The sequence below is a fragment of the Lycorma delicatula genome, chromosome 5, assembly GCF_047948215.1.
Source record: "Lycorma delicatula isolate Av1 chromosome 5, ASM4794821v1, whole genome shotgun sequence".
Classification (NCBI taxonomy): Eukaryota; Metazoa; Arthropoda; class Insecta; order Hemiptera; family Fulgoridae; genus Lycorma; species Lycorma delicatula.
The window spans coordinates 55,490,021-55,503,349 of NC_134459.1; the positions used below are offsets into that span (position 1 = coordinate 55,490,021).

The 13,329-nt window shown below is 29.0% G+C and overlaps 1 protein-coding gene across 4 annotated transcripts in view; it reads right to left on the reverse strand.

Annotated features, from left to right (window-relative positions):
• Window positions 1-3,691: 3,691 nt before the first annotated feature.
• LOC142324967 (astakine-like) overlaps window positions 3,692-13,329 on the reverse strand; it is a 29,598-nt gene continuing 19,960 nt past the window's right edge. For 3 of the 4 annotated variants that reach the window (XM_075366141.1, XM_075366139.1, XM_075366138.1), the window contains exons 2-3: window positions 6,920-7,067; window positions 3,692-4,601 (exon numbers count right to left, since the gene is read on the reverse strand). In XM_075366141.1, coding sequence (XP_075222256.1) covers window positions 4,354-4,601; window positions 6,920-7,064 — 393 coding nt within the window. In that variant the 5' untranslated portion in view covers window positions 7,065-7,067 and the 3' untranslated portion in view covers window positions 3,692-4,353. The remainder of the gene's footprint in view (window positions 4,602-6,919; window positions 7,068-13,329) is intronic. The other variant, XM_075366142.1, reaches the window with a different exon arrangement.

Below are 13,329 nucleotides of genomic sequence, written 5' to 3' on the forward strand. Positions count from 1 at the left end.
ATGGAGTCAGTTGTAGGTTGTGTATATGCATGATGGAAATGTCTGCCAAGGTATTTCATTGTTGGGATCCTGACAGAGGCCAAATTGTTGACTGATATGTTTTCAGGTGTAGAGGGTCTAAAAGATGATCTCTGACCAAGCCCATCATGGTTAGGAATAGAGGAAGTGGTGTGGTAATCGGGATCGTCAGAAGGTGGGGTGTCTTCCCTTATGAGGGTCAGGATAATATTTAAGGAGACCAAGACCTACTAATGGCTGTAGATTGAACTAAAGTAAAGTAAATAATTTACATAGCTTATAACTTTTATTTAAATTTCTAATATTCACACTCACTCAAAAATTATCATATAGCCTTTTTTTTGTATATTTTATTCTAGTTTCAGGATGACCTCCTTTTAAGTAGTCCTTGAAAATTCATCTGACAGACATTACAATATTTCCACTGGGCACTTGACAATATTTATAAGAAGGAATTATGATAATTATAAAAGAACAGTAATGAGGAAAAACATTTCCACAGAAAATATGTCTGTAATTTAAGATTGCTTTTAACTGTACACTAATCTAAAATAAATATAATTTTTTGTTGTTTAAGTCATATCAACCATAATTTAGTTGGCAACTGCTTAAAGGACTGCCTCCTTATTTTAGGAAGCACTCCTTTGGCTTTACCACAAATACCCAGTTAGCATAGAAGCCACACCTTAGTGATATCAAACAAAGACAAGCTCTCTCACCATAAGGTTTCCTGATTTAGAGAAATAATTATGTTAAAATTATTTAATTTTTAAAAACTACATAATATTTATGAAAGGTTAACAGAAAACAAATAAGTGTAAAAATCAGAACAAAGTTTGTAGGATACAAAAAGGTTTTTCTTGAATTTGAAATAAAGAATCAAGAAACCATATTCAAAAGTAAGATGATCTCTTAGTGTAACATGATTCAAGCTAATAATGTCTTGTGTGGGGAATAATATTTGTTAAACTATGCTCAAAATACATTCAATGAATGTTAAAAAGTTGGTATGCATAATATATAATGTAAAGGTCAATATGTAATTATAAATTTTGCATGTGCACACATATAAACAAACTGTTTATAAATTGGTTATTCCTTAGAAGAAATAAATTAATAGAAAACAAAACTGATATAGCTAGTGTCAATTATACCTGATTAAATTTATTTATTGCCAATCATTTTCAATTGATTGACATGCCCAATTGTCAGAATTAATCAGTTTCATTGCAATAAGTTGACCATGAACAATAAATTGACTGATTGAAATTCAAATCAACTTTAATCCTTTTTGAGCTTAGTATACTGATGTCAGAACAAATTTACTCGTTTAAATTTTTATTATTAATAGGTCAATATGTGTAATATAAATAAATATGCTCGGTTTTTCAACTAAATCTAGCCTTAGTGCTTTTTACTTCTGACTTTTTAAAGAATGGTGAGATTCCAATACAGTTTGTAACGCATTCAGATTTATGGAAATTCAGACCTTTCATTTTTAAAACATAAATTTCAATTTTCTATCAGATAAATTTACCATTTCAAATAAATACTATATTTTCCTAAAAAGTTATAAGAACTTAATTTTCTGAACTGGTAAAACGACACATATTAAGTAAGGTTGATGTGTAATATTCAAATTAAAACTAATTTTGCAGTCACTGATTCTTGACAGCCGACTATTCTCTTAATGACCCACAATGGCTGCGTGAAACAATGTGTAAGAGGTGTGAGTGTGAGTGATCTAAAATGCATTTCTCCAAATACAGATGTAGAAAGCCACAGAATTCTATCATTTATTATCTTTCAAAATGCAAATGGGATACTGCTACTTGCAAAATATCCAGTTATTATCTATTCCTTATACAATAGATTAAGGTAAAAATTTTGTAAAGAGTTGAAAAGGATATCAAGAGAGAGAAGAAGATGAATGCAGGAGGTGGGCCATAACAAGGTTGAAACAGGTTCATATCCTTAAATGTGTAAGAATGAAGGTAGTTGTAGACAGTCATGAAGAGAGGTAATTTGTAAACATTACTTGCGATTTTTTTTCTGTTACTGAAAAGTGTTTTTTCACTGTGTAGTGTATGCATATTTTTAGTGTTCTAAAAACATATTTGGCTAGAAAGTTAGAAATTGCTTAACCCAACAGCAGCTGTGGTTGAATACACTAATAGTATTTATGATTTAATATGAAACTGAAGTTATAGATTACTTATACTGCAGCTTGATTCATTAATTTACTAATCCTTATTAGTTGGTGATGCTTTGGAAAATAACCAAAGCACCTAAAATTGTGAGTGATAATGTGCCTCACATTCAAAACAAAGTGCCCAATATCGAGGCCCCATTTACCATTCATTTGGCTGTTACAACTGGTCCAGTCAATTAAATTTTGATAACATTTAGAGATTTATGATAGTAAATTCTTTTGCTAGTAATTAATGTAATCTTTTAAAATTTTAAAAAATGTTTTGCTAATTACATAGGGTACATGAAGATTATCCTCCATTTTTATGTATTATTTCGAGTTGCTGGAATATTTATTTATTGTGATTTACATTCATACATAAAACATAAATAAAATATTTTGTGTAAAAGGTGAGATATATAAGATTTTTTTTATTTCTTTACGTCATGGATTAGGGCCAATCAAGACCTACTCTAGCATCATTTATTTTACCTCCAGTGTTTCCTAAGCTTATCTAAATTCCTTTCTCATAGAAATTAACAGTTTGTCTGGAGATACAATTTTCCTCCTCTTCTTCCAAAATTTTCGTGTCATTATATTATGTTCCTTAGTATTTCATCATCAATGTCTATATTTTATCACACATATACATAGGCATAGGAGGCCTTACGTTACGTGATAATCTCTTCAGTCTTAGGTCATGCTTTTTTTCAGTATGCTTACTTAATGTGATAAAAGTCTTTGGATAAAACCTTAGGTGGCACGTTCCTACTAAATTAGACAAATATTATTGACATATTAACTCTAAATCCCATACATCTTTAACAAGGATTCAGTGAGAATCAAACTAAACTCAACAGAATGCTAATGCAAAGTAAATTGTTAAAAGTACCCAAGAAATGTTCGAACACCCTTCAGACAACAGGCATCCATATTGCTCAATATCCTCCAGAACATTTGGTTATTTTTCTTCAGAGAGAAATTAGCATATTTTTTGCTTAACAAATTTTAATTTATTACATGAAATATTTACTGTAGCAAGTTGATATTTTAACAGATATTAAAGAATCGCCTGCGATTAGCTCAGGCTCCCTAAGGAAAACATTCTTATCCTCAGAATTATGATATCTAGAGGTGTCTAACTGAATGATAAACAGTTCAACCAAATCTCTCACAAAAGGATTTTTTTTTATAACTATTAGTTATTCCCAAATTATCCTAATATTTAGACTCTGATAACTTCATGAAGTTAACAACTTAACAAAGTTAAGCTTTAATGAATATTTATTATTTTATTTTCTGCTGAAAAAATGTTCTTATTCCAGTACAGGAATGAGAGGAATAAATGTTTAAGAACTAGATTAAAACTAGGATTTATCACAAAAAATTCCACATTTATTATTTGAAAAAATATATAACATACTTATTAAGTACAATGCTTTTCTAACAGAATAAAAGGAACTAAAAATGTAAATAAATCGATTCAGAGTTTTAACAAAATTTATTAATAATTTCATTTTATCAGTGTTACAAGTATATTGTTCTTCACTTCTGCTAATTTGACTCTTAACTTAGACAACTTGTTAGCATATTATCAAACATAATCATTAAAAACATTTATTTTATAGTGTCGTAATAAAATCTTAAGCATGCAGGAAGTAATCCAAAAAATAAAGCTATTTACAGGGCTGCCTAAGCAGAAATTTTATAGAAAGCAGTTGAGTATTTTAATTACTTCTTCATTCGACGCATTACTGTCAGCAATGGAATTCTTGATTCATAATCATCTCGGTATGTGGTTTTAAATCAGTGGAATGGACGATTCTTCTGTAATATAAAATTCATGTAAACCAACTTAAGAAAGCTACGTGTTTCTTAATGATAGATTAAAATAAAAAAATGACTATTATTTACTTGTAATTAGAAATAATTTGAGTACAGTTTTGTTTCTATAATGTTCGTATTTAAAAATACTTATCACAGTTATCTTAAAGACATAACATTGTGGTATTGCAATAAAAAAAAAAAAATAAATAAATAAAATTTTATTTACTAGTTTAATAGATGATTAATTATTATTAATAATATTTAATTGTTATAGTTTTTAACAGCATTATTGTAAATTACAGTTATATGCTGTTTTTTTAATTGTAAATTCCATTTTCTAAAGAATTGTAGTTATCTACCAGTGTAGGATCAAAACATATTCCATCATGTCGACAATGAAGACCTGCTTCACATGGGCAAAATGTTCTATACACATTTGTTAATTTCACTTCTGCACCATCTGGATATATAACCGTTGTATTGAATGGCTGGTAAGCCCTGGAAATACATGTGTCACCAGCTTGAAGTAGGCTTCTGCATGATGGAAGACTAAATCTTGCATTACCTTAGAAAGAAAAAAATATTCAAATTGTTAGAGACATAGAAATAAATGTAAATAATATTAAACAAACACCTGCTTTTATGATTTAACTACTCTAAACAATTCATCAACTAATTTTCATTTAATTCAGTATTGCTGAAAGTATATTTTTAAATGAAAATGCAAGAGCAGATACTTACGTTGGCACATGATTTTTTGATTCAGATTTTGAAGAATAACCCTATTATTTAATTAAATAACACTATTTGATAAAAATAATAGTTATACTAATGGTAAAGTTATCTGGCTAAATCTCAATTAAAAAAAAAATTGTAATAGATTCTTCTATCTATTACAATTGAAAAAAATAAAATTGTTGTCAGGAGGGCTTTGTTACAGTTATATATATATTTTTTATTTTTTCTACATCCAATTTTTGAGTGAATTACTCTGTTAATGGCTAAATAAAAAAAAGAAGTTTTTTCACTGAAAAAAGGATGTGTAGATGTTTAAAATTCTGTTGATGTTTAAAAATTATTTTGAAATGTTGTGTGATTTGATTTTGCTTGTTTGATTTCATGTTTGTTAAATCCAACTGTGAGCAATTAAATTATTTCAGAAAAGAATTTAAAATCAACTACACCAGTCAGTTTTGTTAAAATCATTCACTAAGACTGCATAATGAACAAAATAATTGACAGGCACATATGTTTGGTATGAAAACCAATTACTTGTCCCTGAATGTAGAAAAAAATTTAAATAACTTTTGGATGTCACTAAAGTTCAATTTTTACCTGTATATTTTAAGAGGATTCCAGGGAAAAGTTGCAGGATTCTCACTGAACCTAATAATTATCCTTTATCTGGGCTAGGCATGATAATCCTAAAATTTGGATTCTATGAAAGGTGAAAATATGCTAATTGAAAATTGATAACATTTTTCACACAAACAATTTTTTTTATCTATTTATATTACTAAAAAAGGTATCGAAAGAAACAGAATGAGTGTGGAGAGAGAGTGATGATGACATGAAGACTATGTATGTACAATACTCATTTGTAAAAAGTAAAATATTAAATAGTGAAAAAGCTCAATTTAATATTTCCTGGATTATCCCTAACAAACAAACAAATTCTACATATATTTTCTTTTAGCAACAATTTGATGATAGCTAATTAGAATTACTTATTTTTTTTATGATAAGAAATTAATTCTGTAACAAACAAAAAAAATAAGCTAAGCCTAATCAGGATTCCCAGCCAGACCATTCTGGTTGAAAAGTGAAAATTTTAAAACTCTGCCATGGGATGATTCTATAAACATAATGGCAAAGTGTAACCATAGGTAGCATAATATCATATGTAATAGATCATTAGAATAAATTAGCTCACATATTCTCCAGTTGGAACTGGCTGAGTGACCAACTTCCAACTTGGTTAAATATTAAGCAGTTCAATCTGACATTTCTATAATACGTCAATGATTGATTACCAAGTATATTACTTATCAAAATTTTAACATATTTTAGAAACATGTTTCAACATATACATTAGCTAAAATAATAATAATGCTGTTCCTTTTCTTTGGGTCTGAAATACATTTTAGCTTTTCTGTATACGAATAAATTTGAAAAAAATAAGTACTCTCTACTAGTAGGAAGCAGTTTAAAAGCGCATGACTGATAAACCACTCTTATTAGTAACCCTAACGCTGTTTACTTATCTCATTCCCTTTTCTTCATCCCATCTCCCTGGATAAATAAGACAAGAATATGCCTTGTGGTTCAGAATCTCTGAGAAAGTATTATAGGAAGTTCTTTATTTTGTGAGTTTATTTAGGGTCAAATGACTATATCAGCTTTTTTCAAATATCATGCAAAACCTAATTAAATTTACTATACATTATTCTCATTGTTCAATTTAATAATATTGTATGCATCATTTATATTTTAGAGTGGTTAAGAAGATAGTTATCATTTTTCCCAGAATTAAAATAAAAGCCAGATATTTCATATGATTTGATGTTTATATAATTAATAGTTTCATATGATTTGATGTTTATATAATTAATAGTTTCAAAAGAAATGTTACCTGTCATCAAATTACCCTTTCCTCTTCTTACTTAGCTATTAAATTTGTTAAACATTTTCCTGCTAGTGTGTTACCTCTCTTCTTTATTCCCAGTACTAATCAATAATACACTATAAATTTTAATAATACTAATACAATATACTGTAATATACTAATACAATAATAATATAAATTTTCTGTATATTTTTTCTCTGTGATATAGTAAAATGGATAATCATTACTTAATGAATTCTTATGTAAATTATTATTACCTATTACACAGCAGGCAACAGATCCACATTCTTCGCTACTTTGACATTCTATATAATGTGGCCTTGATGGAGAGCTAGTTGCAGAAAAGGAAAAATACACTAATATAGCTTGCAGTAACAACAGAGATGATGATATTAGTCTCATATTCTGAAACAAATTTCATAATAACTATAAAAAAAAAATTATTTATATAATTATTGTTGTATATAATTTATTTATGAACCTGTTTAAATAAAATTTAAGTAGCATCTTATTACCTACAAGTTAAAGGATGCAATTCAGTTATAAAAAATATGACGAAGAGATTAAAAATGTGCTTTATGTGAGTGCAGTGGAAATTAATTTTTTAAATTTTGATAAATATTCATTAAATTTATAAATCAATGGATAATTCATAGTTTTCATTATCATTAGTTGATGAAAAACAAATTAATCATAATCATTTGATTAGTAACAGTGTGAAACTTAGTTGTGATGAATTTTCTGTAGTATTGCAGACCCAGATTCAAATCCACTTAAAAAAATATTACTTTTAATTGTGAATATTAGAACTAATTAACAGCTTTCATTATTGGGGTTGTATTAATATTATCTCAGCTGCTGTAAAATCTTATTGTAGGTAAAGAAGCCTATAATCCTACATCTTATGGTTTCAATAAAGAATTAATGGCTGAATTTTGAGCGAATTTGAGCTTCTTAAGAAGACAATGGTATTATTTTTTTCTGTTCCCCTTTCAATATTAATTGATTTTTTAAATATTTATTTGATTTTTATTTACATAATTTATTAAACATTAAATTATCTAAACATTTTTTTTTACTGGCAAAATGACTTTTTTTTACTCCAAACATAAAAATACTTTTTTGACCTGTTTATTGAGCATTATATGAAAAAACTGTCAAATAATAATGGGGATGTAGCTTTGGTACCCAGTTTTTAAATACTTTGTATCAAAATACACTTAAAACCCACAAATTACCTTTAATTATTGTCAAAAAATATGTGGTATTAATTTACATTTATACTAGAAATTTAGTTTAGTCATCTAGCAGTCATAACTGGAAAGCAATTTTTTAATAAAACCTTTTCCTTTATTTTGACCTGTACAATGCACCATGAAGTATGTTCATTTCTGATGGGACCCTACATGTACCAGCATCTAATAATACTATTTATATTATAGGGTTTAAACAATATCATGCATGAAAAATATTTATTCAAATTTATATACATCCTCATATAAACACAATATGTTCTTCAATATGTTCAAAATATGCTCTCATACCCCTATACAAAATTGTAGACATAGTACATATGTTATTTGAATATTTATATACATTTGTATTTACCAGTTATTTTGCCACTGGACCTGTATATACACCATCGTGCTAATCCCACAGGGTTATGTGCATCTCTACATCCTCCTCGACGTACTTGAGAAGTAACTTCAGAATTATGGTTCAAAAGGCCTTTACATTGTTTCACAATTCTTTATTTGTTGCTTATCGATATTGAAATTCTTAAGCTTTGATTACTCCCCACAGTGAGTTGTCAGGTGTTGTTCAATGATGACCATTGCCATTAGGCTGGGGATGCTTGTGAACTAAGGCCAATTCATCAGTATGGAAATTGTTCATTTTGCAAATTGAAGAGCAAGTTAAACTGGAGCCCCATCTTGGTTTATCCAGACACATTCCCTGAAACCATCTTCTTAAAGTTGAGTATTAACTATCTTTCTGACATTTGCTAATAAAAATCACCATTCACATACTCTTAGAATGAATATTGTCTGAAAAAAGTATTACAAAGGCATTCCGGCTCTTGTAATATCATGACGTATGGTGGATTCTTTTCAAATTGCACACAAATTGAGGATTCTCTTTAGTCCAGTAAACCACATCCCTAGCTCATGAATCCATCAGGTTGGTCTAGTGGTGAACTCATCATCACAAATCAGCTGATTTTGAAGTCAAGAGTTCTAAGGTTCAAATCCTAGTAAAGGCAGTTATTTTATACAGATTTTAATACTAGATCTGGGATACCAGTATTCTTTAGTGGTTGGCTTTCAATTAACCATGCACATCTCAGGAATGGTCGACCCGAGACTGTACTTCATTTACATTCATATATATCATCCTCATTCATCTTCTGAAGTACCTTGAGGTGATTCCAGAGACTAAACAGAAAAATAGAAGCTTAAACAGACTGATAATTAAGGCTTATGAACTTTAATAAATTGCACATTCATCACAAGATAACTCTTCTGAGGGACACCGGATTAGTAAGTATGGCAGGCTGTAACAAGCTATTCACCGTCTCCATCCGATAATTCATTTACAAAAATTGGTCGAAATAGTTTCTTATTCAAGCTTTTTTATGTAATTTTGTATTGTTGATGCAGTATATTATGCAGTTCAGACGCTTATTTACAGTAGATTTAATTGGAGGCTAGTTAGTTGCATAGGTGATGGCAATATATGTTTGCACTCGGGTCTTCTTTCATCTACCACGCAGCCTGCCTTTAACATTGTTGGAAACAAATGCAAGTTTCTCCCAGTCAAGCATCTCTAATTTACAAGGTGGATTCTTGTTAAAATGTTCATCAAATTCAGTCACTTTTTGTAGCATTGTTTACCCTTTGCATTGTCCTTTACACATGTTATCAATCACTTCTCAACACTGTATTTGTGTCTGCTCACATTGGCATTACTTTGCAGCTGAAAAAAGAGAGTGAGTGAGTGTCCAGTCTGATCTTTATAACATGGATACCGTTGTACTAAAGAAATGTTTTTTAGGTACAGTAGCAAAATGTTAATTGCATGGATACATACAGGGACTTCTTGGATGTTCACAAAAAAATTATGAAAAGTAATAAAGTTCAACACTAGTTTGGATTTTGAAATTTTTTGTCAGATGATTTTTTAAAATAACAGATTTCTTACATCTACTTTTAATGCTGATTCCAAAAATGATATTCATTTTTACCTATCACTCAGGATTTCATTTAACAAGAGGATTGTTTTTGTGATCACTTTAATTGATAAAATAAGTATGTTTAATCATTATTATATATATATATATTTTTTTTTTCTTACAAATATTGTTCCTAAAAGTTATTAATAAATGTTATTAAAAATTATCTTAATATTTTGAGAACAGTGAAACAAAAAAAGGTTCATTAATTTACAAATTTTCTCTTAAGTGATGTTCTTACTTCTTTGTTTTTCTGTACTGTCTCTATGTAACATTCAGCAATAATCGGCCATCATTGTTTCATTCCATTTTCCTTGATACCGCTTTTCCATCTCCCTTGTATCTGGGTGAAATCACTCACCTTCCTCCTTATTAAAATGACTGAGATTTTCTGGAAAGTTGTTGATGAGCGAGTGCAGAAAGTGAATTTTAACATTCTTTCCACAACCAAGCTTTTTGATGTTTTCAACATCGTGTCAACAATTTCCTTATAATCGGGGTCTTTTTTATTCCCCAACAAATTTTCAGTAACAGATCTGAAAGAAATATAGGCATCTTTTTCTGTTCATTGTATTCTGAAAATCTTTGTCCTTCATCAATTTGCAGATTTGAGATCCAACAAAAAAAATTCCAGCTTTCAATTTCTCTTATGTGATGAAAGGAAATTTCATTGATTGGTATTGATATCAGGCCCCATCTTACTGTATAGCTGTTACAAACTGCTTCATTAAGCCAATTTTATGTGTAATGGTGGAAGTTACACTTCGTTGCAGTCTACAAGCAGTTCATTCAAAATACTCTTGCTACCAGGCACTAATTGCTTTCTCTCTGGCCAAACTCTCACATCGATGTCTTTTCTTTGCCCGACTATCCCACTTGCATCAAAAGCAAAGGATCTTGGTATATCCATCTTGCTGACCTAATAGTATTCCTATTATTTTGAAGTCACCACAGATTAACTGATTGCGTTTCTCATATTGAACATTTTCTAGCTCTAGAATATCTTCAAATTATGAAATGCTTCTTTCATTGTAACTAAGCAGGCTGTAGGGACTGATGCATATACGTTTCTGTTATGAAGTAATATGCCTTTAAGACTTCTTTTCGATGAGTCAACAAAAAGCCTCCATTGAGTAGGATCATGTTCAAATCCATAGAACAGCCATTAACTTGTTTATGTCACTACAGTAAATCAAAGAACCGTTACGTGAGAAAAAAGGAATTAGTTCTTTTTCTCTGTTTCTGTACCATGAAAAATGTGTACCTGGTGCTAAAAGATTCTTATCTTTAAGTTGGGACCCTCATAATTCTGCAAATGTCTTATGTAAATTCAAATCTCATACCAGATTATTAAGTTCAGCTTGAGCAAATAGTTTTGGGGGTAAGGTCTTCATCAGGTTTGCATTCATTAGAATTGGTTTGGGATATTTTGCTATCAACATAATCTTCAGCTTTGTCGTTTACATCAGCTGGAGGAAGAGGGTAAAGTGAGTGTTTTCCATGTGCAATTGGCCTAATAGCTGAAGGACTATTTGAATACACAATTTTTTTATTTTATTTTTTGAGTTGCAGCCCTTAACATTGACTAAACAGAAGTAACAGTCCTGAAGGTGGTCTTTAGGCTCCCTCCATATCATCGGGATGGCCAAGAGCAAACATGATTCTAACCTTTAGTCAGTAACCTCAATCTTTCTACACGATGCTGGCAAACCTTTTTTGAAGTCCACAGTTTCTCCTGGTGTCCAAGTTTCACTTTAAAATAAGCATAAGTTTTTTGCGTAAAGTCTGTTGTGTCTGTTCTTTGTTCAATCACTACATAAATTTCCAGAAATGTAACAAAACTATTGGGGTTGTTCTTGCACTTACATATAAACATTATTTAAAACATAAAAGACACCAATAAAAATGAAGAACAGCCTGTCTGTAACTGCTCTCAAAATAGTCTAATAGAACAAAAACTCCAAAAAACATGCACACTTTTCAGTCATATCAATCACTGTAAGCGGTATACTAATGATAAGTAAAGCAGAAGTAGTGTCAAAATACCTGTTTACAGAAAAATATTTCTCCAACAATTTCCCTTATTTGCAGATGCCTTAGAAATCAATTAGTCAAATTGTGAAAAAAAATGTATGTGATAACAAAAACTGATAACATTTCTGAAATCAGCGTAAAAAATTGGTTTAAAAACATATAATAATTATTAGTCATCTGATATCACTAGTTAATTTAATAAATAAACAACTTAAAAAATTAATAAGAAATTCCCTTTCTTATTAATTTTTAAACAATTTTAACAATTAATAAGAAAGGGATAAAAAACTATTATAGAATCACTGATAATTATTCAGAAAAATAGTTGAAAATTGCTGCTGAGATGTACATAAGAATAAAAATAATTTGGTTAAAAAAATACTAAAAAGATATGAATTAATACTAATTAAATTTTTTAAATTTCAAATTTACAAAGTAAACATCAGATTAAAAACAATTACTAGCAGTCTAATAATCTTACTTTGTTGACACTGACATCAAAAGTAAACATTTTAAGAATTGAAAAGGGTATTATTTTCACTTTTTTTTTGGCATTTTATAATCTTTTTTATTTTTTAAGTTTATTTTAATTAAAATCTTTTATATAATTCTGAAATTTTGTCTATTTTTTTTTGCAACAGCATCATGCAAGAACCAACTGATCAATCTCTTTCAAAGTTGCAACAGTTACAGACAGTTTGTTCTTCATTTTAGTTGGTGTCTTATGTTTTAATGTCTACACGTAAGTGTAACTTTAGGTACTATTTACTATTATTCTGTCTTTTGTAATTTAATTTCTTTTTCAGGTTTCTATAAAGCCTAAATACTTTTATTATTATTTATTAGTATTATCCTCACAACCATGAGGGTAACAAACAATGCGGTAATCCAGGGAGTGGAGCCCCCAACCAGCTAGTACTTACAATATATATTATTTAAAACATTGTTGACCTACAAAAATATAACTTTATTATTAACGTTTTTTTGTTGACCTATAAAAATTATATTTTATTAAATAAAGAATTCTGCTCACAAGAAGTTCTACATGAAGAAACTTACTTTGTCATGATAAAAATATTAAAAAATGATAGAGTACTGCAAGGAATAAGCTGAAAATTTTTAAACGTAGAAATCTTTAAATTCAAGAGACATCAGTCTTTATATCATTATACTGCATTAAAATAACATTAAGCAATGATGATTATAAAACAGTAGGTTAATATCTTTAAATTACATATGAAGACAATATATATATATATATATATATATTGTTTTTTTTTTAATTATCTTACATTTAAGTAAGTAATCTGCAAAACAAAAGTAAGTAAGTAACGTGACCAACAAAATAAAAATAGAAACATCTAAAGTGGTTAATTTGGTAAAATGTAAAGCTTGAAATGT